Below are 27,260 nucleotides of genomic sequence, written 5' to 3' on the forward strand. Positions count from 1 at the left end.
ACATCTGCAGTTTGGCAGCACATCTGGGACTCTCTCTGATGGTGGATAAGAATGATCAGAGGGTATGCAGCTGTTCAGAGCAGCTGTAACTGCATTCTGGATATTATAACATTTCCCAAACAGAATTGTACACAAAGTACAGCCTTTTCCCAGCTCCTCTCTTCTGTCCAACCCAGACACTGGTGACAACTCTCATAATTTTACTGTGAATTTTGTCATATCCTTTTAGCTTAAAGTCCCTGTTCTTGGTGTCCTCAATTTATGTCCCCTTACTTTTTGTGTCTTTTCTTTAAATGAATGTTGCTCACCTTCCTGGATAGAGAGAGACTATGGAAAATGTAAACTGCTAACAAGCTAGAAGGCAAAAAAAGCCCCCCAAACACTAATAATTTAAAATTCATGAAAATTTTAAAAATTCCATATCACTCTTGGGATATGATGCCTACATTTGGAACACTTGGGGTTCCTGATACCACTTCTGAGTGGACACTTTGCACTGAGAAATTCTCAAGGCGGGGTGTGAACTCTTGGAGAAACATATTATTTTATTATCTTGCTAACTGTACCATTTGCATAGGTCTCAACTTTTCTTTATACCACCAGTGCTCTTTTACTTCCCACTGTGCTGCACAAAGTAAGGGGACCGTTTAGCCTTGGATGATTCTGGACTTATCTACAATTGAGATAAGTACATAGTCTCTCTTACTAAATCCTTATACTTAACAAGAGGTACACAAACTGAGGGTAGACAGTAGCATTTTACACCCACTTTGCACTCATTCACTTCACAAGGTGCAAAGCAACAGAGAATCAGGCCCGGAGTTTCAATTTTACTAATCAGCTGGTGAACTGTTCCAGTCAAGAATACAGATGTATGCAAAAATGTGTCCTGCTTTATTTTTGGGCGAGGGTGTGTTTTTTGTTTTGGTTTAAAGCATCCATGCTGATCTTCTCTTACTTTGCACACAAACTCTCTTATTAAAGTCTAGTCTATATGCAGTTTTGTACTCTTATAACTATGTCTTTTAGGGATGTAGGGGTTTTAATCAACACAGATATATTGGTGTAACTGCTAATACAGAGACAGTCAAACTGGCACAAGGGTCCTGTAAACTACTACAGATTTTTCCTCTTCCCAAACAGGAATATTCCATACCATTTTTAAACTGATGTAGTTGCATCCATACTAGAGGGTTATACCACTTTTAAAGCTGTAAAAATATTCATGGCTAGGTTTCTGATTTTTTGTTTCAATCTAATATTAAACAAAACCATAAAGATAAATATTACTAAATTTAATACTCAAAATATTAATTCATACTCTTTACACAAGTTTCCTTTTAAAAGAGACCAAGAAAATGCACATTTTGAGGTTGTGTAAATTTTGGGGGGGTGTATGGGAGTAGCATAAATTTAGACTCTTTTAGGGCAGTCTTACTTATTACTTTTGGGTATGTCTACACTACAGAGTTAGTTCGAACTAACTTTCATAGGCGCTACACTAGCGCTCCGCTAGTTCGAACTCAATTCGAACTAGCGGAGCGCTTAGTTCGAACTAGGTAATCCTCATTTTACGAGGATTAAGCCTAGTTCGAACTAGCTAGTTCGAATTAAGGGGTGTGTAGACCCTTAATTCGAACTAGTGGGAGGCTAGCCCTCCCCAGGTTTCCCTGGTGGCCACTCTAGCCAACACCAGGGAAACTCTATGCCCCCTTCCCGGCCCCGGACCCCTTAAAGGGGCATGGGCTGGCTACGGTGCCTGTGCCAGGTGCAAGCCTGCCAGCACCCAGCCAGCAGACCCTGCACCTGGCACGGCTCGAGCCAGCCACCCGATGCCCCCCAGCCCTCCCCCTCTTCCCGGGACCAGGCTGGCGGCTCCCGGGAGCTTGCCCGGGACCGCAAGAGGCGGGCACCCGCCTGGGCTAGTGCGGACATCGTGGACTTCGTACACGATCTCCGCACTAGGCACAGGAAAGTGGCCGTCTAGGCCAGGAGAGCTGCCAGCCTGGCCACCCAGGAGCAGGTGTGCATGAAAATCAAGGGGGTCCACTGAGACCCCCGACCTGAGCCCTGAGCTTACAATGGCCGTCCTGGGTCAGACCAAAGGTCCATCTAGCCCAGTAGCCTGTCTGCCGACAGCGGCCAACCCTAGGGACCTTGGAGGGGATGGACCGAAGACAGTGACCAAGCCATTTGTCTCGTGCTATCCCTCTCCAGCCTTCCACAAACCTTGGGCAGGGACACCACTCCTACCCCATGGCTAATACCACTCCATGGACCCAACCTCCATGACTTGATCTCACGTCCCTTTAAACTCTGTTATAGTTCTAGCCTTCACAGCCTCCTGCAGCAAGGAGTTCCACAGGTTGACTCTTTGCTTTGTGAAGAACAACTTTCTGTTACTAGTTTGAAGCCTGCTACCCATTCCTTTCCTTTGGTGTCCTCTAGTCCTTCTTTATGGGAACTAATGAAGAACTTTTCTTGATGCACCCTCTCCACCCAACTCCTGCTTTTAGAGACCTCTATCCTGTCCCCCCTCCGTCTCCTCTTTTCTAAGCTGAAAAGTCCCAGTCTCTTTAGCCTCTCTTCATATGGGACCTGTTCCCAACCCCTGATCATTGTAGTTGCCCTCCCCTCTCCCACCCTCTCTCTTCCCCTCTCCCACCTCCTTTTCCCAGTCTCCCCCTGTTTTGTTCAATAAAGACAGATTCCATTTTTGACCACAATTGTCCTTTATTTTGTACATCAAGAAAAGGGGCTAGGGAAGGGTAAGTGGAAGGAGGTGAGGGAGGAATGGGGTATGAACCCCCGATGGGGAGGACTGGGCTGGCTCTGCGGGCTTCTGGGGGTGGAAGCTCTCCTGCAGCCCCCCGATTGCCCCCTCTCCCCAGATGGCAGCCTGCGGCAAGTGCAGCCGGGCTGATGGCCGAGTGCTGTGATGTGCCCAGTGTGGGCACTCCGGGCACTCCAAGCCAGGACTGCTTTGCAAGCGGGGCACCCCTGAGAACTGTCTGTCCGGGGTGGGGGTCGGGACCCTTTAAGCGCAGCCCTCGGCTAGCCTGAGACAGCATCTCCACGCTCTAAGTCCTCCTCTGATGCCCTGCCGGCACTGCTTCCGGCCATCCTTAAGCCTGGTTCAGGGTCCACTTAATGTGGACATGCTAGTTCGAATTATCAAAACGCTAATTCAAACTAGTTTTTAGTTCTAGACGCGTTAGTTTGAATTAGCGCTGTAGTGTAGACATACCCTCTGTTCAGGATACATACCTGAAGTGTACTTACTTCTTCGAGGCTATGTCTAGACTGCCACTTTTTATCGGAAAAAGGTATGCAAATTGCGCTCTGCAATTTGTGTACCTTTTTCCTATAGTTTTGTTGGAGGAAGCTTTTCTGAAATTTGGACCATCTACTTTTGGTCAAATTTCGGAAAAACCTACACTTTCGGAAGAGCCCTTCTTCCTCATGGAACAAGGAAGACAGGGAGTCCGAAAGAGCGTGTCTGCTCTTTCGCAAAAAATGTCGGAAGAGCAGACGCGTTCCCTGGACGTGGCAGAGTTTTTCCGGTATCCCGGAAAAACTCTGTAGTCTCGACATAGCTCCAAATGTCAGAGGGCATCCACTGTTAGTTATTCTGTAAATCTGAAGTCTTATATAGTAACCACAAGGGGGTGTACTAAGACCAGGTTCTGATAAATACTACCAAAGTGGGACAGAACTGCATCTGACAAAGTGAGTTGCAACTCACGAAAGCTTATGCCATAATAACATTTTTAGTCTTTATGGTGCCACTGGATTCTATATTGTTTTTGCTGAAACAGACTACCTCTGAAACCAGTCCTGACTGAGGAAGACAAAACTCTATTGATTTAAATAAAATTACACCCTTATTCCAGTTGTGAACTTAGCCTTCAGTTTACCAGTTTAATTAACTGTTCTAATTGGGTATAAAACAAAATTTGTGGAAACATTTCTCTTATTGTGGTTTTGTTAAAACCTTGTTTTTACAAAATGTAAACGTTGGACCCAATTTAAATTAATTCCCATTAAGAAGAAATACACATTTGGATATGCATATCCTGCTAGAACAACCATTTTTGTTGTATAAAACTAAGGGTTTTAATTCATACTTCTAAGAAATTTATTTCTGAAAATTCTCATGTATTTTTATTATGTTATAAATAACTGTCAACTGTTCAGTTTATCATGACTGTGTTTAAGTCAAAAGGTAACAGGGGAGATTAGCAAATGAGATTACAAATGGTATTAGCTGAAATCCATTCTAAAATACTTTTTATTTAAAAGTCATAAAAAATTTACAAAACTTTATACCTCATTTCCTTTGCTTCCAGCACTTGATTTCATTTCTTTGGGTTGCTGTAAAATAGAAATTAAGACTTATATTCAGGAAATTATAGACCAAAATATTTACAAGCAGTATTCACTATAGTAGTTTTATTAACATAGATGTATAGTAATTGTGTATTTGCGCCGTGTATCCTTCAGAAACTAACACAGGACTTTTTCCAGGATCTCAAAATAGCAAGTAATTGTCTTGTGCCATTACATGGCTTTTGGAATAAAAATTTGCCTTTACATAAATTAACGACACTGCGTAATTCTGTGATAAATACACCATTTACATTGACCATCTATAGTTAAGGCTCTGGTGAATTTCCTTGATAAATCTGTTCAGTGAGTAATTATTCATTTTAAAGAAAAGGTTTTTTAAGCACAATTAGCTCATAACATTTCAATAAAGCTAAATTCATAATAAAAAACTAACTACACAAGAATGCAAAAAGTGAAGACATGCATTCTAATGGCAGACTCCATTGCTGCAGGATTTTTATTATGCCCTACCATGGTTAAGCCACAGAAAGAGACCACAGCACATCATTGGAGATGCAATTCAGTTAGGCAGCAGAACCAATCAGGAGAATGGGGATACGAGAGACCCAGAATTAATGTTGATTTTAACAAAACTATTTTTTTACATTTATTTTTCTTTCAAAATGTTTCAAACATCCCTTTTCCTTTATTTAATTTTCTTCTATTTGGTCAGTTCGTTTGTTCATTCAAGAAAATTCAAAATAATTATCAACTGCAAATGTGGAAACTCAAAAGCTACAAATCATATGAAGTCCAATTAAAAATCTAGAGTTCTAGACACAGATGAGATCTGGTTGGTAGAGTAGAAAGTACATGATACCTAATCTTGTGTAGACTTAATAGTGACATTGTATAGCATATATTTGATAGAGAGCCTAAAACGATTTGTTTTTATTCTGTGTGTGCTGTTTCTTTAAAACTCAGCAAGAAGTGGGGCATGACGGAACTGTAAAAAGTTCTAGGTAGAAGCTTTCCAGAAGGGGTTCTCAAAGCGTGGCCCACAACTATCTTGCAAGTGGGTCATGGGTTTGGGACTTGCTCCCCCAGGCCCTGCAGAGGGGAACCTGTGCTAGCGCTCCAGATCTGTGGCCCCCTGAAGCTGGAGCATCAGTGCCAGCTTTCCACTGCGGGGGGAGAGGGAAGGGGTGGAGCCTCACCAGATTTGGCTTGAGGAGGAAGGAAGTGGCTCCATGTGTTGCCGTTCCCCCACCCCCATCTGCAGGAATGGCAGTGCAGAAAACCACTTGCCTGGAAGCTTTCCCTGCTGCTTCTATTGGCCGGAATCATGGCCAATGGCAGCAGTGAGGGGTGGTACCTAGAAGCAGCAGGAGACATGGAGCCAGGTAAGCATCCCACACCCTCATCCCTCTCTCACATACCCATCTTTCTAAGACTACAGACCTCTACCCTGCTCCTGCACCCAGCCCCCCACACAGACTCCCCCACCTTCAGTCCACTTTTGTACTTTACCTACCACCCGGACTCCCACTCTTGCGCCCAACCTCATGGACAGATTATCCATCTCTAGCCCACTCCTGGACCCATTTTGTCATTATGGGAGGTTGGTTGGTCATCCGCAGAAAGGTCTGTGTTGAGTGGGGTGAGATGCAGGCCAAAAAGTTTGAGAAACACTGCTTTATAGTGAGGCAGAGAGAACGACAGTCGTAGGAATGATAGTTCTCCTTGTTCTAATGAATTTCCTTGTTCAGCTTAAAAAAATTCTGTGATTGCTTTACCAATGTCACATGATAAAAACAGTATGTGGCAAACTTACCAAATGTCGAAATTCTACAGACAGACTTCCATTTGCAGATTCATCCATATTCATAGCTTTGACATGAGTGCCGCATAGAACAAATCTGCGATTACTAGAAAACACAGTACTACAATGTACACAGTGGCAGGAAAATGTGTAAAAAATTAAGAATTCTCATACTTTTAAAGCCTTACCTTACTGTTGACACATTCCTTAAAAAAAGAAAGAGAGAAAATATATCCTTAACAAAGAATATATAGAGTATACACTGAAACTAAATAGCACCTTTTTAAAAAGGAGCAGATTAAATTATACCTGGGCTTTTAAGGGCCTGTCCACATTACAAATAGAGCTGTGACTTCTGTTCTGTAATCACTGAGGGTCTGTCTACACTACCACCCTAGCTCGAACTAGGGTGGCTAATGTAGGCATTCGAACTTGCAAATGAAGCCCGGGATTTAAATATCCCGGGCTTCATTTGCATGTTCCCGGGCACCGCAATTTTTAAATGCCCCGTAGTTCAAACTAGCTGCCCACGGCTACACGCAGCACGGACTAGGTAGTTTGAATTAAAACTCCTAATTCGAACTACCGTTAAACCTCTTAACGGTAGTTCGAATTAGGAGCTTTAATTCGAACTACCTAGTCTGTGCCGCGTGTAGCCACGGGCAGGTAGTTCGAACTACAGGGCATTTAAAAATGGCGGCGCCCGGGAACATGCAAATGAAGCCCGGGATATTTAAATCCCGGGCTTCATTTGCAAGTTCAAATGCCTACATTAGCCATCCTAGTTCGAGCTAGGGTGGCAGTGTAGACATACACTTAGAGACACATGGGTAGTTACAAATAATATGATTTACTATATGCCTACACAGATTTTTTCTCTGCCATCAGAACCATATGTGCATATCCAAAGCTCTCACTTTGCCTAAGTATGTTTTCATCAATGCATTCCGGGAAAATACAGGCATCTGTATACAGGAGGCACAGTATGATGGAGGACATGCGCACACCATCAGCATGTAAGGCAATGTACTCTGAGATATCCTATGGCCTGCAAGGAAGGAAGACTGACCAAATCAGCTTGGATGTTCTGTTCACATTGTAAAAAGAAACATGAAGAATGAGGGAAGACTGCTGAACCACTTGCAGGAAGACATCCATGTGCCAGTTTAAGTCTCTGACAGAGGTGGAACACTCCAAGCTTCCATAGTTATTAATTATAGCACCAGTCCTCCAAGAACATGCTAATCTTTACTACCCTGAATAGTCCAATTGAAATCAATGGAACTGTTCGCAAAAATGAAGTTAAAGAGATATGTAAATGTTAGCAGGATCTGGGATTTTGTGGTGTTATGACAAACTACCTTTTAGAGCTAGTTATGATGTTAAAATCATTCTGTTAGAAGTTGAAATGTGGATAGGTCTAAGTTTCTGTTGAGAACAGCCAGCAGAAACCCTGAAGCTGCCACTCTCTTCAAGGATCTGGGCTATAGTAGTTATTTGTTTTGTGATTACAAATTAATTCAACCTGATTTCATCAAGAATAAAGGGGCAGATGAGCGAAAACAGATGTGAAATAAGTCAAACCTCAACCCAGGTTTAATTGGTTTGAGAACCTTTTAGTGAACCTGAGATAACTTACAGTTTCTACCCAAAAACAGTCAAAATTGTTTTATATTCCCTTTCAAGTTTTTTGGTCTTTGTACACACAGAACTCAGGGGCACAATCCTATTAGACTCAAAGCTGAAAACAGGTAAGCATGACTATGCTGCTGCCGCCAGACAAGACCATTGTGTTTCATACTGCTCCTGTTAAAATTCTTCACTGGAAATGCTGCCACAAATTTTAAAATATCAGATAAAAAAGTAAGCCTTTTTAAACAAAGGAAAATCTTTCATCAGTTATTGACTCGAATAAATCTCTTTAGCACTACAATAAGTCTTGTATTTTAAAAACACTACAACTTTCAAACCAGATAAAGCAACAACACAGACGTTGAGCCTTAGCTATATAATGTGGTTACTTACTTGTCAATAGTTGCTTTCACTCTGATCTGGTAGTTCAGCTCTGGCAATTTAATTAGCAGCCTGGGAAATGAAAAATGTAAAATTGGACAATCAGAACTAGGACTTGTGCCGTTTAGCCCTGGTCTATACTAGGGAATTATTTCAAAATAACTCTCCTTAATTAAAAATAACAAGCGGAGAGTTCACAGTATCAAGCCTGTTATTTCAAAATAAAGGGCTGGTTATTTTAAAATAATAACTCCTGTTTTGCATGAGGAATAACACTTATTTCGAAATTGTTATTTAGAAATAGTGACAGTGTGGATGCTCAGCTGCTGCTATTTTGAAATAATTGGCCTCCAGAGGCCTCTCACAGCGGCACTTGCAAATGCTCTGTCCACAGCCCTGACAACTCCAACGATTCTTCTCCCTTTCTCCTACAGAGTTTAAAGCTGTAGGCAGAAGGGAAAGGGCTTGTGGCATCAGAACAGCCCTGCTAGCCCCGTGCCACACAGCACCCTTCGTGGGAACCATGACCGACCCCAGCGCTCCCTCTGCACACACCTCCCCACGGTTGCCAGCACTCCCTCAGCACCCTCTGATGCTTCTGGCCAGGGATGAAAGAGGGCACTGGCTTGGGCTTGGTACAGAGATCCTGGACTTCAATCTCCAAGAAAAGGAATGCCAACCTGTATGGCCGCCAGCCTGGCAGAAAAAGGACACACATGGACCCTCGACCAGGTCTACATGAAAATCAAAGAACTCTGGCAGGCCTACCCAAAGGCCAGGGAGAAAAGTGCACGCTCTGAGGCGGCTCCTCACGCCTGCCACTTCTATGGGCAGCTGGATGCCATCCTGGGAGGGGAGCCGGTCACACCCCCCTGCAATTATCAACTCCAGCCGGGACATGCTTGACGTCAGCCTCCACAAGGCCTGGCTTGCACGTTTCTATGCCTGCTTGTCTCCAGAATGTGGGTGTAGTGATGCTCCCGTGGGATGTCCATGCCCCTGCAGGAAAGTGCCCACTGTCTAGGCAACAGATGGCCTGCCTAGAAGCACACCGCCATCGTCTGAACCAAGACCTTTGGTGTCAGCGCAGAGATTAAGGCTAGGCTTCATACACAGTGTCTCCTGGTATGACTGCCTTTATAACTTTTCTTCACAGATGGGCCAGCTGTGAGCGTGGCATGTCTACCACCTCTCATGCCATCTACCTGACTCCAGGGGATTCACCACAGAAAGCACACCAGGGAAGACCAGCTGAGGGACCAGATGATCTGCCTCCAGTCCCTCATCCAAGGGTTCAATGAGGAGTGCTGGGAGCAGGCTGCTGACCGCAAGGGGTGCCAGGCTGACCAGAAGCAAAAGAAGGCCCCGTGGGAACATCTGTAGCACCAGCATGTGGCTATGTGTTTCTCCATAACATCTGCATAGAGTGCATGGCTGTGTGCATGGAGTGGACCCTCAGCCACCTCACCTCCACATTCACCCTCCTGGCTTCTCCTCCTAGCCTGCCGAGGAGCCACTGAGACCCCACCCCCAAACACATGGCGGTGTGACCTCTCAGGCAGCCAAAGCCTCCCAAGGTACTTGAGGCAGACGCCTGTCCCAGCCCCACCCTTGAATTCCCCTACTTTTTCCTCCCTCATTCCAGGTTCTTTCCCTAGTCCCTCCCCTGTTGCATATCCCCAAAATAAAATCAAAGAGAGTTGTGTTTTCCAAACAAAAAGGCTTTTTTATTTTTTCTGGAGGGGAGGGAGGAAGGTGGTAAAGGAGAGCAGGGGAAGGGAGAAATGAGGGAGGAAAGGCACACAGGAGCAATGCGAAGGCCCCTTGTGGAGAGGCCCAAGGGAGAGTCTCACAGCCCCCTAATGGCACTGATGTCTGGCTTCTCGTATGCCCTGCCCACCCAATCAGCCGCTGCCCCCAACCCTGGCAGGAAAGTCTCCCCCTTGCTCTCACATATTTTATGAAGCACACAGCAGGCCGCCACCACATAGGGGATGTTTCGCTCTCTGAAGTCCAGGTGGGTGAGGAGACTCCTGAACCTTCCCTTTAGGCAGCCAAGGTCACACTTGACCACCATGCGGCACCTGCTGAGCCTGCCATTAAAGTTCTCCTTAGTGGGGTCCAGGCTGCCGGTGCAGGGCTTCATCAGCCAGGGGAGCAAGGGGTAGGCTGCGTCGCCCAGGATGCAGATGGGCATGTTCACCTCCCCGACCCTGATGGTGTGGTTGAGGAAAAAGTCTTGGCATTTATCCTCTGGAACAGGCTTGAGTGCTGGAAGAAGTGGGTGTCATGCACCTTCCCCAACCAGCTAACATTAATGTCCATGAAGCGGCCCTTGTGGTCCACCTGGCCTGAAGCACTACTGAGATGTACCCTTTTCTGTTTATATCATCTGAGGCACAGTAGTCAGGGACCAGGACGGGGATGTGGCCCCTGTGGCCATCTATGGCCCCTCCGCAGTTGGGGAAGCCCATGATGGCAAAGCAATTCATGATGGGGTTGACATTCCCCAGAGCGATGACTCTCCACAGCAAGATGGCGTTGATGGCCTCGATAACCTGCAGGAGTACGGTCTTGACTGGTGGATTTCTTCACACCGAGCTGGTTTCGCACAGAGCGGTAGCCGTCCAGCGTGGCGAGCTTCCATAGGATGATGGTGATGCGCTTCTGCAGATGGATGCTGGGTCTCATGTGGGTGTTCTGTTGCCTGAGGGACAGAGCTCCAGGAAGGTGGCCTTATACATTCAGAAGTTCTGGAGCCACTGCTGGTCGTCCCATTGCTGCATGATGATGAGATCCCATCAGTTGGAACTGGTCTCCCTCCACTAGAAGCCCTTAAAAAAGGGCCCAGGAGGACTCCCAAGCTGCGTACCAGGGGGAGAGTAACTCCGTCTAGAACAGGTGCCATGCCACATTCATGAACAGATGGCCTCCTGATCCACAGGACCTCAGTCTTATCTGGGTTCAACTTCAGCTTATTTGACTTCATCCAAATCATCAGTGCCTCCAGACACCGATTTAGATCAGTCACTGCCACACCTGGTTCTAATGTCACAGGGAAATAAAGTTTGGTGTCATCTGCATATTGATGGCACCATCCTCCAAAACTCCTTATGACCTCTCTCAGCGGCTTCATGTAGATATTAAACAGCATAGGGGACAAGATAGAACCTTGCGGGACCCATAGCACAATCTCCACGGGGTCGAATAGCAGCCCCCTAGCTCCACCTTCTGAAAGCGTCCTGACAGGTAGGACCGGAACCACTGCAAAACAGTGCTTCCAATACCCAGCTCTGCCAAGCGTCCCAGAAGGATATCATGGTCAATAGTATCAAAAGCCGCTGAGAGATCTAGGAGAATCAACAGGGATTCACTCCCCTTGTCTATCTCCTGGCGTAAATTGTCTACCAGGGCAACCAAGGCTGTTTCAGGTCCAAAACCAGGCCTAAAGCCAGACTGAAATGGATCTAAGTAGTATGTTTCTTCCAAGAAAGCTTGGAGATGCAGCGCCACCGCCCACTCGAGTACCTTGCCCAAGAAGGGAATATTAGCAATTGAGCGATAGTTATTTAAGTCATGTGGGTCCAGGGAAGTCTTCTTGAGTAACGGTTTTATCACTGCCTCTTTCAAGGCAGCAGGAACCATACCAGATCTAAAAGACGCATTAATAATCCCCTGGACTCAGCCAGTCATCCCTTCCCGGCTAGATTTAATAAGCCATGAAGGGCAGGGCACGTGAACACGTGGTCGGTCGCACTCCTCCAAGCACCTTGTCCACATCCTCAGTCTGCAATAGCGGAAATCGATCCAGAGAAAAAAGACTGGGTGGTGCACTCAACACATTGTGTGCCACACTTACATAGCAACCAGAGTCCAAATCCAACTGGATGCAGGTGATCTTATTTGCAAAATGCTTTGCAACCAGACTGCAGCGGGGGGCCAAAGGCTCCTCTATTTCGTCATGCCAGGTTGCAACAGGCCCCGCACTACTCGAAACAATTCTGCTGGACGGCATTGTGTGGATGCGATACGGGTGGAGAAGTAGGTTTTCTTTGCTGTCAACATTGCCACAGAGTAAGCTCGCAGTTCAGCTCTAACCCACAGTCGATCAGATTCAGCTCTAGTTCTCCTCCAGTGGCGTTCTAGCCGTCGCACAGACTATTTTGCTGCCATCAGCTCCCCAGAAAACCTGGGAGCAAACTTGGATCAACTGGTCCGAAGAGGGTGCTTAGGAGCAATCATATCAACTGCCCGAGCTGTTGTAGAGCAGGTTTTTTCTGACCATGGCCTTCACGTATAGCCCATCCTGCCACACTAGGCCCCTCACTGAAACCAGACCGTGAGATACTCAGAGGAGCATGGGAAGCACAATGCAGCTTTCTGTGAACGGAATTTAACTTTACAGGCATCCGGGGACTCTCAGGTGTCGAAAAACAGGGAGGTGAGCATGACTAGATAGTGCCCAGCTGTAATTAACAGATAAGGCTTGTTTGACCGTGGCTTGACTGGTCCTTGAGGCAAGGGAAATAAACATAAGGTTAGAAAGCACAACTGTCTCACACTGACCATGCCCCATCTGGTCCTGTCCACGAGGGGATCACGCATGCATCACGAAAACTCCTATAGGGCAGTATTGTCATACTACCTCATTACCAGCCTATCAGACCCTGCCAAATGCAGACCCTAGCATGGCATTAGACATCGAATTTTTGTATAAAAAACCCTCAACCCCTTTGTTCGACGGAGGTTCCGAGTGTTGAGGGCATGTGTCTTTTTTTTTTGCCTGGCTGAAGGACTGATCACCCTGAGGCTGCCTCTCCAGCCTTCGAGTCAAAGATAGGGGTGCACGAGTCCTGAGCATGCTCCGAGTTCTAGTGTGTCTTTATGTTGTTATCGTTGCTGGATTTGTAAGTATTGCTTAAATATATTAGTTATTGGTTTCGTTAATAGTTGAACTGTTAATTTCACTGTGTAATTCTGTAAAGTGTAACTGAATTCTATTAACCACACTGTGTAAATTGTATAATCTTGTGTTGTGTAGTGGTGTTGTATTTAGGCCAAGTATAAGTGTTAGAAACCCAGAAGTGGTTAAGTTGTAAAGGTAGATTTATGACTAACTCCACCAGCTGCCTAAAATAACCATAGAGGGGCTGGCTATGGACGAAGTTTTTATTATCATTATTTATCATTTTATTATCATTATTTTGTATTTTTGCTTGCATGCTGTGCTGCCTTAAGCGAATTAAAGACAGTGATTTGGTATAGCTGAATTGTAATCAAAGAAGTTTGTAATTAGCTAAGTTTAGGTTTTTCTACCTTGTAAAAGCATTGAGCAATTGCTAGTTTTAAAAAAAGTCATTTGCTAATTGTTGGTTTTGATAAAAGAATCATTCCACTTAATAAAGATCATTTGTTTCACCATCATCCAGTAGTTTTCACTGGGTAGTCGGCTTTAACCCTTGAGGCTCCCACCACATAACCGAACCAAAGTGTAACACGGGCTACCTTGGTGTTCCATGTATCAGCTAGGGTATCTACAGGACCATTTGCGATAATGGCTGAACAATCCCTCAGGGACCTCAGAAAACCCTCCGGATCCATCAGTCTCCGAGGGTGGATCATCTTAATTGGTCCTCTGCCTCTGTGGAGGGGAAGGTCAGGGACTTGACCAGGTAGTGATCAGTCCATGACAAAGGGAGTGTAGCCACATCACTTATCCCAAGAAGTCTATCACCCTTAGTCGAAAAAACCAAATCAAGTGTATGACCTGCAACATGTGTTGAGTCAGTTATTTCTTGGGATAATCCTAGGGTGGTCATGGTATCCATAAAATCGCAGGCCAGACCAGACAGAACAGCCTCGGCATGGATATTAAAGTCCCTCAAGACCAAAAGCCTCGGCATCCTAAATGTCACGTCCAACACCACGTTGGCCAGCTCGAGCAGAGTATCTGCTGTATAGTGAGGTGGGTGGTACACAAGCAGCATACCCAACCTATCCCGGCCACCCAACATCAAGTATAGACACTCGAATCTGACACTTTGTTGGACCACAACCCTAGCCAGTGAGATAGTATCTCCATAGACCAGTGTTTCCCCAACTGGTGCTCCGCGGAACCCTGGGGTTCGCGGAGCAAAACTACGGGTTCCACGAGGAGCCGGCACTCCCCCGCCCCCTCTGAAAAAGAGAGAGAGAGCCAGCTAGCCAGCAGAGGCATGGGCGGCGAGTTGTGTGGGCTCGTGGTGCTCATGCTCCAGCAATATTTGGAGCTGGAGCGGGTCCCGACCTCCCCGCACGTCCTCCCACCCCAGCCCCAGAGCATCTCTCCCCTGTCCCCGTCCCAGTCCCATCCCTGCTGTGTGCAACCTTCTCTGAGCTCCCGCTTGCTGGCTGCTGTTGCCCTGCGCAGCGTGCTCAAACCAGTGGGTGGGGAGATACCCGGACGTGACATAACGTCACAGCCCGGGATTTTAAACCTGTTGGTCCTGTGTTGCGCCGCATGGCTGAGTTGCGGGTTTGGAGTCCGGGGACAGAGCACAGACTCCGTCCCGGCAAAGTGGAAGGCAGAAGGTAAGGGAGAGGGAAAGGGAAAGGGAGGGAAAGGGCTTGCGCAGAGGGAAAAGGGAAGGGCTGGGACAGGAAGGCGCTTGTGCGGAGGGGGGGAGGGGAGAGAGGGAAGAGGAAAGCACCAAGGCACAGGGGTGGAGGAGAGAAAAATAGCAGGGGGCCAAGTGCAGACAATGAGGAAAAGGGCAGGAGGGGAGGTGTCAGTGGGAGGAGGACAGGGTGATGCTGGGAGGGGAGAGGGTAAGGGCATTGGGGGCTAGAGGGGTGAGGGGAGGTGCTGGGAGAAGGCTTGAAAGAAGGGGTGGGCATGAGGAAGGCCGGGATGGAGCAAGTCATGTGTGAGGGCACAGGGGCATGAGGGAAATGGGTGGTGAGAGGTGGGCATCAGGGAAAAAGGGGGCAAAGAGGGCAGGAGAAGTGAGGGAAGGGGGAGGCACCAGGAATGTGCAGGGGTAAGAAAAGGTGCAGGTGCCAAGGGATTCTGGGGGTGAAGCAGAAGGGCAGACACCTGCAGAGGAGGGACCAGCACCAGAGGAGAGACGCAGGGCAGGATTGTAAAGGGAGGTGTTAGGAGAGGGGATGAGGAGGGGTAGCTCACATGATCAGAGTGGGGCTACTGGAACAGAGGGCACAGGGAGGAGAGAAGGGCTGGTGGAGGGGGCCAGATTGCAGGAGGGCTGAGGACAGTGAGAAGGGAAGGAGTCAGGACAGCAGAGGAGGGTGAGGAGTGGGAGGGCAGCAGGCACCAGGAGAGCTGATGGAGCATGGGGAGGAAACATGGAAGCAGAGGGAAAAGGTAGAGGTTTAAAAATATTTATTAATAACTTGGGTGGCACATTCAAACAAGCCACATAAACTCAGTACTGGTGCACAACACAAAATTCATTTTGCTCATGTGAGGAAACTTAGGCAATGTCTACACTGGTTGTTTCTTGCGCAAGAACACATCCACACTGCCATGTGCGAGCTGTGCTTTTTCACAAGAGCATCTATGTCAGTGTGGATGCTCTCTTGCCCAAGAAAGTGCCAATGGCCATTTTAACCATAGGGCTTTCTTGCACAAGAAATTCATGTTGCCTGTCTACACTGGCCTCTTGCGCAGAAGAGCTGCACAAAAGGGCTTATTTCTGAGCGGGAGCATTGTAGTTCTTGCGCAAGAAGCCCTGATTTCATACATGAGAATGCCAGTGTACTTGCGCAAGAACACATAGCCAGTGTAGACAGGCAGCAAATTTTTGCACAAGAGCGGCCGCTTTGGCCCAAGATAGTGCCAGTGTAGACACAGCCAAGGGGAGGAAGGAAGGCGGGGCAGGGAATCAGCACTGGCTCAGCATGTCTACATGGTTTGGGGGAAGGTGCAGGGAAATTGAGCTCAGCTGGGTTGCAGAGTGGGGAGGTCCAGGGAGCTGGGCTGGGCTGTGGGGTGGGGTGTGTGTGTGTGTGTGTGTGTAGCAGCTCAGTTTGGCTGCAGGAGGCGGGAGGTGCCGGGAACCGAGGCTAGACTCAAGGGGAGGGAGGAGCAGGGAATCGGCTCTTGGCTCAGCAGTTTTGCGGGGCTTGGGGGGAGGTGCAGGGAAATGGGGCTCGGCTGTGCTGTAGGGGAGGCATGCAGGGAACCAGTGCAGGGCTCAGCTGGGCTGAGGTGGATGGGGGAGGGCATACAGAACAGACTGGCGGCTCAGCTGGGCTGTGAGGGGCTGCATTGAACTGATGCTGCACTCCCTTAGATTGTGGGGTATGGTTTTGGGGGAGGTGCAGGGAACAAGCAGGGGTGGGCAGCTCAGTTGGGTTGCAGGGGATAGAGGTGCAAAGAAGCCTGGGGGAAAGCGGGGGGGGGGAGAAACCAGGAGCCTTGAAATGACCTCCCCGGTCCAAAAATTCCTCATCTGGGACCAGTCAGGTCCAGAGGGTGCCAGATCAGGGAGGTCCAACTCCTACCCAAGTCCCCTCCTTGCACCCTCCCTCGTAGCCAAACACCCTACCCCCAATCTGGTCCTGCTCCCTCCCCCTGGCCAAACACCCTACATCCAGCCTGCTTCTGCACCCTACATACCACTCAGACCTTGACCCCTTCCGCCTCCCACCTCCTTCCCAGATCCTGCACCCCATCCCTATCCCGCTCCTTGGCAGCCCTGCCATCCACCCTAGCACCGCCCTGGCCCCAGCACCTTGCCTCACACCCCAGGACTCAGCACCGCCCTGGCCCCGGCCCCAGCACCCTGCCATCCACGCTAGCACCCAGCAGCACCCTGTTCCTTGTCCCAGCACCTTGCCAGTCACCCTAGTGCCCAGCAGGACCATGTCCCTGATCCCAGCACCCTGCTACCTGCCTGCCCCAGCACCTTACCCCAGCACCCTGCCACCTGAGCCAGCATCCTTCCACCTAGCAGCACCCTCTCCCCATCCCCAGCACCCACTAGCACTCTGTCTCCTACCCCCACCAGCACATTTGGGACCACATTAGTGAGGCTTGAGGGTTTTTGGAGGAGCAGTTTTTTTTTTTTTGCATCTCACTTGTGTGGTCCCAACTGACTTTTAAGTGGGTCAGTGACCTTTGACTCAAAACAGGTTCCTCACCCCTCTCATATATAAAGACAATGCTAAAACCTTTTGAGTTTGACATAATTTATTTAAAAATGAAGCCTGGCCAACAAGCCCCCAATTGGGACCAAACCCTCATTTCACTGCAGCATCATAACACTCCTGCACCACCTGACCCCAAATCTGAGCCTATCATACACTGGAACCCCCTGTCCTGAGCCTCTTACATCCCCAAACTCCTGCATCCCCACATCCTCAGTCTTCTGCCACATTTCTCCACCATCCACACATCACAAATCTGTGTCCTGAGTCCATCATACTCACAACCTTCTTGCCCTGAGTCCCTCACATATCCAGCTCAAACTCCTGCAGCCTCACAGTCACAAGCCCTGGCTTGCTCAGCACCCCAAGCTTCCACCTGAGCCCAACACTCCCCAGCCTTGAGCCCCCTCCCCGAGCCAACAGCCCCTTCTCCTGCATCCAAATTCCCTCCCAGAGCTTGTACTTCTCACCCCTTCCCACACACAAATCCCTCATTCCCACACCTCACTCTCATTAGGTTGAGACAGGTATAAGGGCTGGGGATAGCAAGTGATGGAGAGGAGGGGAACAGAGTGGATGAGGCCTCATGGAAGGAAGGTGGGGGGGTCCCCCCTTTTTTTTGTTTGCTTGACAAACCTAGGGGTTCCTTGAAATTCTGAAAAGGGTTCCTTGGCCAAATAAAATTGGGAAATACTGCTATAGACAATTGCCACCCCACCTCTCCGAACATTAAGCTGCGGCTGATGCTGTACTGAGAACCCAACTGGCCACAATTGGGAAAAGTCAATGCCTCCCTCCACTCGCAGCCAGGTCTCAGTGATACAAGCCATGTCAGCCCCTTCATTCAGAATTAAACCATGGATGACAGCTGTCTTCTGGGATACTGACCTGGCATTCAGCAACAGCACCCTCAGGGCTGATGGCCAGGTATTAAAGTTCCCAAAATTTTTAATTTTGTTTGCAATGTTATTAAAGCAAGAATCCAATAAAGGACTTTTAAAAAAATGTGAATAGGCAAACGTGAACTCTTTACTCACAGCAAAAAGCTACCACCTTTACTTATGGCGAGCAGTACCATGTAGCTGAGTGGCAGAATTTGGACCAGTGTTACGTCCTCATTCAAGAACATTCTCATTGAAGGCAATAGTATCTCTGCTGGAGTGTAGTTATCAGGATTTGGCCCAATGTGTTAAATGTTGGATCTCCTATGATATAATGTAAAATGGAAATAAAGGAAATAGCACTAATCTTCCTTCACTTACCTTAGTTTAACTGTGAACTGTATTAAGGTTTTAAGTACCATTGGTCTCTGGGGGTGGGTGGGCATGCAGGGCTGCCTTTCGATCACAAATGAACTAGTTTGAAAAGAAATAGCTTAATTAAAATCATGCATAAATATACCGATCTAGTCAAAGGGCTTTCATAGTACGGAGGGTGACTTTTTTTATGCATACTGAAGTGCCAGGTGTACATTCCAGTTCAACACCTCACATTCTATGTACTTCTTGCAAGTTACTCCCATAAGAAATGGACTAAGTGAAAATAGCAGAAGAACACATCATAGCATAGAGATATCATATTCTGCTAAAAGACACAGGAAAAAATCACCACTACAAATGAGACATGAAAACTGGCTGCAAAATTGGTTCCAATAAAATGTATAAAACATAAAATAGAACAGGACTTGAACAGAGTGAAAAAAAAGAACTAGATGGAGGTTAGGTCCATTAATAACTACTTCTTAGATAGGACGGGCAGGAACGGTGTCCCTAGCCTCTATTTGTCAGAGGCTGAAAACGGGTGACAGGAGAGAGATCACTTGATGATTGCCTGCTTTGTTCATTCCCTCTGGGGCACCTGGCATTGGTCACTGTGAAAAGACAGGATACTGGGCTTGATGGACCTTTAGTCTGATCCAGTATCGCCATTCTTACGTTTTTACATTATGTTCTTAACAGTCGTTTCACATTTCTGTCATATTTTAATGACAAATGGCCAAAATTTGCTCTCAGACAGGGCCAGTCCTAGATATCTATTACAAGGGCAATCACATGTGGTGCATCCACAGAACAGGCAAAACACAAGCAATGGAACAGTAACAAAATACCGTTTGCTTAAAAGGAAGAAGTTAAAGGGGACGGGTGAGTGTGGCATACATGGAGGCAAAGAAGAGGCATGGAAGAAACTATCATCTCTTAGACCCACACCAGACACTTTTCACAGAGTCACGTGGATGATTCCTATTGATATCAATAGGAGTCATTCATATTTATCCAAAGGCAGAACTTGACCATGAAACTTTTAAGGGCCTGACCTGCAAAATTCTTATTCCCAGGCTCCTATCACTATCTGTTAGCGTTATAGATGCTCATCACTTTTAAATACCAAGCTCTTATGGATACATTCAGGCTTTTTTTTTTTTTTTTACAATGATAAACTGTGTTGCTGCTGAGGTGTTTTAGATTCCTGCATCTTAAATGACACAAAATGTATAGTAACTGATGTACCTTCGGAAAAGATTGTACAGCAAGAAGTTGACTCTTTCCAGCAGGTGAGGCCTTTGAAGAAGAATAGGATCTCCATCATAAGTCAGCTTAGTCAACAGTTCATCTAATTTTTCCAGTTGTCTTCTCACTTGAAAAAGGCTCTCTGCCAGCAGTGTAAAACTATTACAGAACAAAGTTACATTCTCTCACATTAATTGCTTATTAGAACATAAAAGTTACTGAAGCTCTTTTAAAACAAAAATCATAGAATTAAAATCAATTGGCATTTACTAGCCTTATACAAGCTAAAATCAGTCAGCTAAATTAATATATGTGACTCATTGGCCAGATTGTTCCTATAATATAATTTCAAAGCTGAGCCCTTTCCCAAAAGACCATATTGACAATGACTTGAGTGGCTGTGACTTGCTAGAAATATATCCACAACCACTACTACAGGACTATAATGCTAGAGCTCAGTAGTATCTTTGCAAAACATGGTAAGAGAAGAACATTTATATCTGAGAAAAGTGAGGAGATGACTGTGAAAATCCAGCCCAAGCACACTTGGCTATCAGTTTACTTTAATGGGTTTCATGCAGCTAAAATCCCTTATGAGACTTAGAAAAACAGTCTTCCTCCCCATAGCAGTGTAAAAAACTGAACAAGGATTTCAAGATTTGTCCTGTTACATTGTTGTCACAAATTCACATACAAAAAGATCAGGTAGAACTGGTTGAAAAAAATGTTTATTGAAAAAATATTTTGGTAACAAAAAAAGTGCTTTTAGGCCAAAATACACATTTTCATTTTGCTGGACATTTTTTGATGAAAAACAAATATTTTCAGTTTTCAGCAGTGAAAAAATGGTTCTGTTTTTTATTGTTTCCCTCTCTATCATTCTTTCCATTTTCCCTACGGATTATCAACTACAACTTTTTTCCATTGGGGGCAAAAGCTTCATGAGACATAAAAAACTGTTGGGAAAACACTGAAAGGAGCAACAAAGTTCTCTGGCTCTATTATAATGGTCACATTTAATTATGTTTACATTCCAGCATTGAATCTAGATATGAAAACCTCTTGAGACTTTTGTTAGTTTCAAATACAGGCTATTATATCTCATTAAACTCCTCTTTGTTGTAATGACCTACTGAGGTTTCAAATCTGGTGAAGTGATGCATTAAGTGAGTCAAATCATGAAGTCTTTACCTATTTCTTCCCCAGATAAAACTCCCACTGTCCTCAAGTGACGAGCTTAGTGATCTCAATGTGCCACTATAGTACGCACAGAGAAGTCAGACTTTATGAGATGAGAATGTTGTTTCTCTGTGGGGTTTTTGACTAGATCTGTACATTTATGTGTGGTTTTAATCAAGTTATTTATTTCTTTTTAGCCAAACTCCTTTGAGGAAGCATATATGATATATGGCAAGCTTGTCGCACACAGTTGTTTTGTTTAACCACCTGCAAGTGCTCAGTCTCTGAGTACAGCCTGTTGTTTGGTATTCATTCTCACAGCACATTATACCTATCAAAGCCCATTGCATTTCAGTTACTTATTTCCTTAACTGCTACCATATCAGCAGCAAGCATAATTAATTCATACATACAACAGCAGCTCTGATGGAACCCTGTCTTTTCATATGTGCTGGGCTACTGTGAAGCTGCAGACTTCCTGTGGTTTTCACTGGAAACTTAAAGTAAATGTAAATTTACCAGTTCTGGAGCTGATCAAGCCCATTATGTAGAGGACCTCCAATGCATGCAATTTGCTGGCGCCTTTTCCAGTCCAGAAGCTCTTCAAGTAACATGTTGTTCATTAAGACATCACTTTCATTTATTACTTGTGTCATTTTACTAAGGACTTCCTGCAAGGAACAGGACAAGTGTCACAAACTGATCACAGGGAACACCAACAATAGTTAGAAATGAAGCCAAATATAATGCTGGACAAAAATTTTAATTTCTTAGAGTTAGAAGAAGTCTGCAGTTCTTATGTGCAATAAAATGATTCACCTTGTTTTTAAGCATCCATCTTTGAAACACCATATTCAAATGACTTAAGGATTTAAATTTATAATGTTCTAAAACTTACAGATTAATTTTTATTTCTGAGAAAATGACCATAGTTGTATACTGCTACTGCTTGGGTTCAGATGATTGGATTCCCCATCCACTGTACTAAAAATGGTCCTGAATGTTAATTAATTCTTTTTACATAGAGATTTTTTTTCAAATTCTTTTTTTTAGGGAATTTATTATGGTATAACACCTCCAGGACCTTGACATGTAGAAGCACTGTTAAGGTCACAAACTCCATTCTGTGATTTTGGATTGTATCCCACATAGATTTTTCTTTAACAAAGAAAAGAATATATGGAAATATATCTAGGTTTTTAAGCTATTCCAATATGGACACTATAAAAACAGACTTAGAATGAGTGCCTTCTCCACTACCAAGGAAGAAGGCGAGGTCTTGATCACATTCATCAGTTTGAATTCAAATGCACTCAATAAAAAGATGTCTGGTTTTGTAGTTATGGGATTGCATTGATCTGGAGTGGCTTTCTTTTCTGTTTTTAAATGAAATAATTGCCAATAAAAGAGTTGACTGAAGTAAAGTTCATGTAATGTGATGATGACCCTTACCTGTACACTGAGCAGTTTTTACCCATATGCAGAATATACAATTGTGTAGGGAACCCAAAAATTTGGGGCCTCACTGGGTCTTAATGTTCACCCACCCACTTTTCCTATCCTTGTTCTGTAGGCTCTGCTTCCTCTGAAGAGAATCTAGTTAACTTAAAAGTGAAAAAGCCTGCCAGACCTATTAGCAGAATATCGAACCTGTGAAAGAGCCACTCAAGTGGTAATGAAGCTATTTAACAGGCATTTGCCTACCACAGGTATATACTGTCAGTTTCTGAATTTACTGTATTTAGTCTACAGGACCTTAGGTAAACATTAGTTTAAAAATATTTCATTAGTGTGTTGCTGACAATTATAAAATCGAATCTCTAAAACATCATCATCCCCTCCTGCTACCACAAGGGGCACCAGTTTAACAATACTATATAGGACCCCATAAATCCTAAGGACGACCCTGTTCATGCCCTCAGTTGTACTCTTTAGAATTGTCAGTTATTTAATGGCTGGTCAAAACCCCCATCACCTCTTGGTATTTGTAACACAAAATTATGTTTATCTGCTTTTTTTTTTGTGGGAGAGCTTGTGCAAGTGCCTCCTGAAATGTGATTATTCAGTGTGGGAGCAGGGGGGAGAAAGCAAATGAACCACAAATGATAAAACATGTTACTAACCTTTCTTTTGTAGTCTAAGGTATTAAGCATTTCCTGCAACGTCACCATTTCCTGTTTCATCAGGACGCTGTTTTTGTCACCCTGTTCTACAGGGGGAAGAGAAGAAAAATCATCTTGTAACCTCAGTGTAAGTGTATGTGTTTATAATGGATGGGGGGGAAGCCCTAAACAGGTAATATCATGGCAGCTAGTAAAGAAACGTACTAATGTTTGTAATTAGAGTTTATATAATTTCAGTTGAATAGACTGATTCTAATATGAATTTAAGAATTATTATAGGAGCTGAGTATCTTGGGATTTTTTTCTTGTGTGGAACAGGAGAAATATAGGAAAGAAATGAGTAACAGAAATGATTAGATTCTTATATATCTGTGTATACTCTTATTTTATTATATAATTCTGGTTCAGATGGGATTTATGTATTTGTGGTGAGCCATTATAAAATTGTGCCCAGTGCCATCAATAATCATAGTAAAATTCTTTTGAAGCTAAACATGAGCCATGTGTTGGGTTGAGGAAATGTTTGTAGGTGGGGGATGCATGCAAGAACGTTTGGCATTTGGGAGGGAGATTTTACGGTGCTCATCACCATGAAAATTTTGGAAGTTGTGAGTACTGGTCACTAGGGCTACATTTACACTGCAGAGTTTTTGTACAAAAACAGCCATTTTTTATGCAAAAACTCGCAGAGCGCCCACACCACAAGCGCATTTTTGAGCAAGAAAATTTACAGTACAGGCAGTCCCTGGGTTACGTACAAGATAGGGACTGTAGGTTTGTTCTTAAGTTGAATCTGTATGTAAGTCGGAACCGGCGTCCAGATTCAGCCGCTGTTGAAACTGACCAGCAGCGGCTGAATCGGACACGCCTGGGGCAGAGCAGCTGGGGTGCTGCTGGGTTGGTCCCGCAGCGCCGCTCCTCGGTGCTACTGGACCAACCCGGCAGCACCCCAGCTGCTCTGCCCCAGGTGTTCCCAAGTCAGCCGCTGCTGAAACTGACCAGCGGCTGACTACAGGAAGCCCGAGGCAGAGCTGCTCTGCCCCCGGCTTCCTGGAATCAGCCGCTGATCAGTTTCAACAGCAGCTGAATCTGGACGCCTGGGACAGAGCAGCTGGGGCGCTGCCAGGTAGGTCCCCGCAGCGCCGCACCTCGGCGCTGCGGGGACCAACCCGGAAGCACCCCAGCTGCTCTACCCCAGGCGTCGGCGAGAAAAGCCTGGTCTGCTGGGGGCGGGGGGGGGGGCGCACTAGCAGTCCCGCCGCCCGCGTCCTCCGTGTCGAGAAAAGCCGCTCCGCATCTCCCTGGTCTGCTGGGGGGAAGCGCCCCCCGTGCCGCCAGAGGGGGCGACAGTGTGGGAGGCACCCCGCACTAGCGGGCCCCCCACCCCCGGTTCGTAACTAGGGGTCCGACTTAAGTCGGACTGACATAACCCGGGGACTGCCTGTACATTGTAAGAAGAGAGGGCTTTTTGCACAAGAGTTATTCCTCTTTCTATTAGGAATAAACCTTTTTGCGCAAGAGCTCTTGCGTACAAAGGCGCATGTAGACGGACAATAGGAGTTTCTTGAAACCCCTATCGGAAAAAGCACAAGTGCTCTGATGGCCATTCTGTGAATGCCATCAGAGCCTTCTTTCGTGATAGCGTCCACGGCAGTGTGGACATTCTCTTGCGCAAGAGCACATCTCTTGCGCAAAAGCACGTGGCAGTGTGGAAGCATTCTTGCACAAGAACTTTTTGCGGAAGATCTCTTCTGCAAAAAGTTCTTGCACAAGAAACCTGCAGTGTAGATGTAGCCTCCATGTTTCATCTTGACAGGATCTTGTCTCCAACTGTACACTGGCTTCACTTCTTCCTATCCTGACCATTTCCTTTTCTCTCCATCTGCAACTACCTTCAATGAAAAACTTAATGCCATCTATTTCTATTCTGGGCACTAGCATATGTCTTCCACTGAAATTTGTGCTCTGACATACTAAGTCTCATATGACTGGCATGCTGAAGAAAGTAGGGCACATAGGGCCCCAGATTTCTCTGAATGTTCAAAGGGAGATCTCAGTGCAGACACAGCGTGGCACCAGTTTCATTTCTGAATGAGGGTCATGAAGAACTTGTTGAAGTGTGACAGGATGCAGACCCAAGCTGCTCAAGCCTGCATTTGGAATATTTACCAGATGGTTATCACCACTTTGGTCTAAAAGATCAGAAGTCCTAACTAGTGGTTAATATAATGCTATTCGAAAAGTGGTTTTCAAGCTTCTTTTCTTATGGCCCAGTTGAAGAAAATTGTTGATGCCTACAACCCGACATAATTTAACTACAGTGTTACTGAGGACAAGAGCTTTGGGGGTGTCAGGGCTGGGGCAGGAGGGGCTTACCTTGAGTGGTTCCCAATCAGTGGTGCAGCGGGGCTGCTAAGGCAGGCATCCTGTCTTTCCTGGCACTGCAGACCATGCTGCACCCCAGAAGCAGCCAGCAGCAGGTTCCTAGCCGATGGGAGTGCGGAGCTAGTGCTCAGGGCAGGGGGCAGTGCATGGAGCCCTGTGTGCTCTCTCGCCCCCATCCTCTCCCAGGAGCTGGAGCTGTTGCCAGCTGCTTCTGGGATGCAGCATAGTCTGCGGTGCCAGTACAGGCAGGTAGCTACCTTAGCACCCTCACTGATCACCTGATCCCCCTACAGCAATAAGACCTAGTGCCTGACATTCCACAACCCACTACCGGATCATGACTCATAGTTTGAAAATCACTGTTTAGAAAACTTCACTATGGGGGAAAACATGGGGTTGTACACATCCCACTCTATAAGAGGAAGGGCCATGTTAAACACGAAGAAATTGTTTTGAAGAAAATAATTCCCAAGACTTGATCACACTACTTCCTAGCTCATTTACAGAAAGTAACTGCCTCTAGACACTGAGGATATTATTACCTTTTTAACTCCAGAAGTGTGCATTGTGGCACATAGAGCAGTTTTATGTACACATCATGCATATAGCTCAAAGTATCAGCTTCTGTGCTTCTGTGAGCTTAGAAAGGAACACACAAAACATACCTGACACTGAAATCTAGCTCTATAATCCAACATATTTCTCACAGAATCTTGAAAGATGTATGAACAAGCTTACCTAGGCTCTGTATTGTTTTATATCTGAAGTCAAACTCCTCTTGCAAATCTTCTAAGTACTTAACATCTTGTTCTGTCATCTTTTATAAATTAAAAAAAAATCAGCATTGCACCACATCTGACGGTTTCTAATTTACATTATTTTATTTTTACCTAGTTTGTAGTTCAGTTCTTTCAATATTTACATGTCATTTGAGAATTTCAAAGGTTTGACAGAACTGCTTATATCCTAATCACTAATCCAGGGATGGGCAACAATTTTTGATGAGGGGACACGCCAAGATTTTGATAAGTGATCAAGGGCCACACTTTTCTATGGATGGGGTCTGGCTCTTGTGCATTTCAAAGACTGAAATGCAGCACTGAGCCCAGGGCCAGTGGGGAGTTCCCAGCTGACTTCAGGCTCCATGCAGGCGCTTCTGCTTTGAAATGTACAAAAGCCCTGGCAGGAAATTCCGTCAACTATTCAATTAGTTGATCTAATTTTAACATCCCTATTTCACACACTGTTATCCTTATTGATACAATCAGCTCAATCTTGAATTCTGCTGTGGCCAAACTACCTTGATTCAGTTTTGCCTGCATACCAAGTACCTGTGTGTATCTGGCCATTAAACCAGTCTCCTCAAATAATCATTCAAATTCTTAGGTATTCACTGATTTGTTTGAAAGTAGAAATGATAAAAATTAGTTCAGACTGCTCATTCATAATATAAATCTAATTAAAAAACACATTTATGTAAACTATTGGAATAACTGTCATTTGACACTCAAGCAAGTCTAGGATGTTCTACCTCTCCTCCACCCACTTTTAAAAATGTTGTAGTCTGGTAGTGTAAATTGTCATTCTTTGAAGAATAGTTAATTACACTATGAAAATTATTAATTAAATATAAGCTTATGGATTGGAACACACAGCTCCTCAAATTATGGCATGGGAAGTTTTTAATGTGGATCTTCAATAATTTACCTTTAAAACTATAAGCCCAAGAACAAATTTCAAAAACTAAACAAA

General features: G+C 45.4%; 1 protein-coding gene across 1 annotated transcript in view; it reads right to left on the minus strand.

Moving 5' to 3' along the window:
* The window catches only part of STAT4 (signal transducer and activator of transcription 4), a 96,760-nt gene that overhangs the window by 23,237 nt on the left and 46,263 nt on the right, over window positions 1-27,260 (minus strand). Inside the window, exons 6-14 of the mRNA XM_075934199.2 lie at window positions 26,247-26,325; window positions 23,124-23,209; window positions 21,520-21,671; window positions 19,822-19,980; window positions 18,577-18,669; window positions 8,177-8,236; window positions 6,340-6,357; window positions 6,164-6,257; window positions 4,330-4,374 (exon numbers count right to left, since the gene is read on the minus strand). Of these exons, the coding sequence (XP_075790314.2) occupies window positions 4,330-4,374; window positions 6,164-6,257; window positions 6,340-6,357; window positions 8,177-8,236; window positions 18,577-18,669; window positions 19,822-19,980; window positions 21,520-21,671; window positions 23,124-23,209; window positions 26,247-26,325 (786 nt within the window). The remainder of the gene's footprint in view (window positions 1-4,329; window positions 4,375-6,163; window positions 6,258-6,339; window positions 6,358-8,176; window positions 8,237-18,576; window positions 18,670-19,821; window positions 19,981-21,519; window positions 21,672-23,123; window positions 23,210-26,246; window positions 26,326-27,260) is intronic.

This window comes from Pelodiscus sinensis, chromosome 7 (assembly GCF_052426305.1).
Source record: "Pelodiscus sinensis isolate ZL-2025 chromosome 7, ASM5242630v1, whole genome shotgun sequence".
Taxonomy (NCBI): Eukaryota; Metazoa; Chordata; order Testudines; family Trionychidae; genus Pelodiscus; species Pelodiscus sinensis.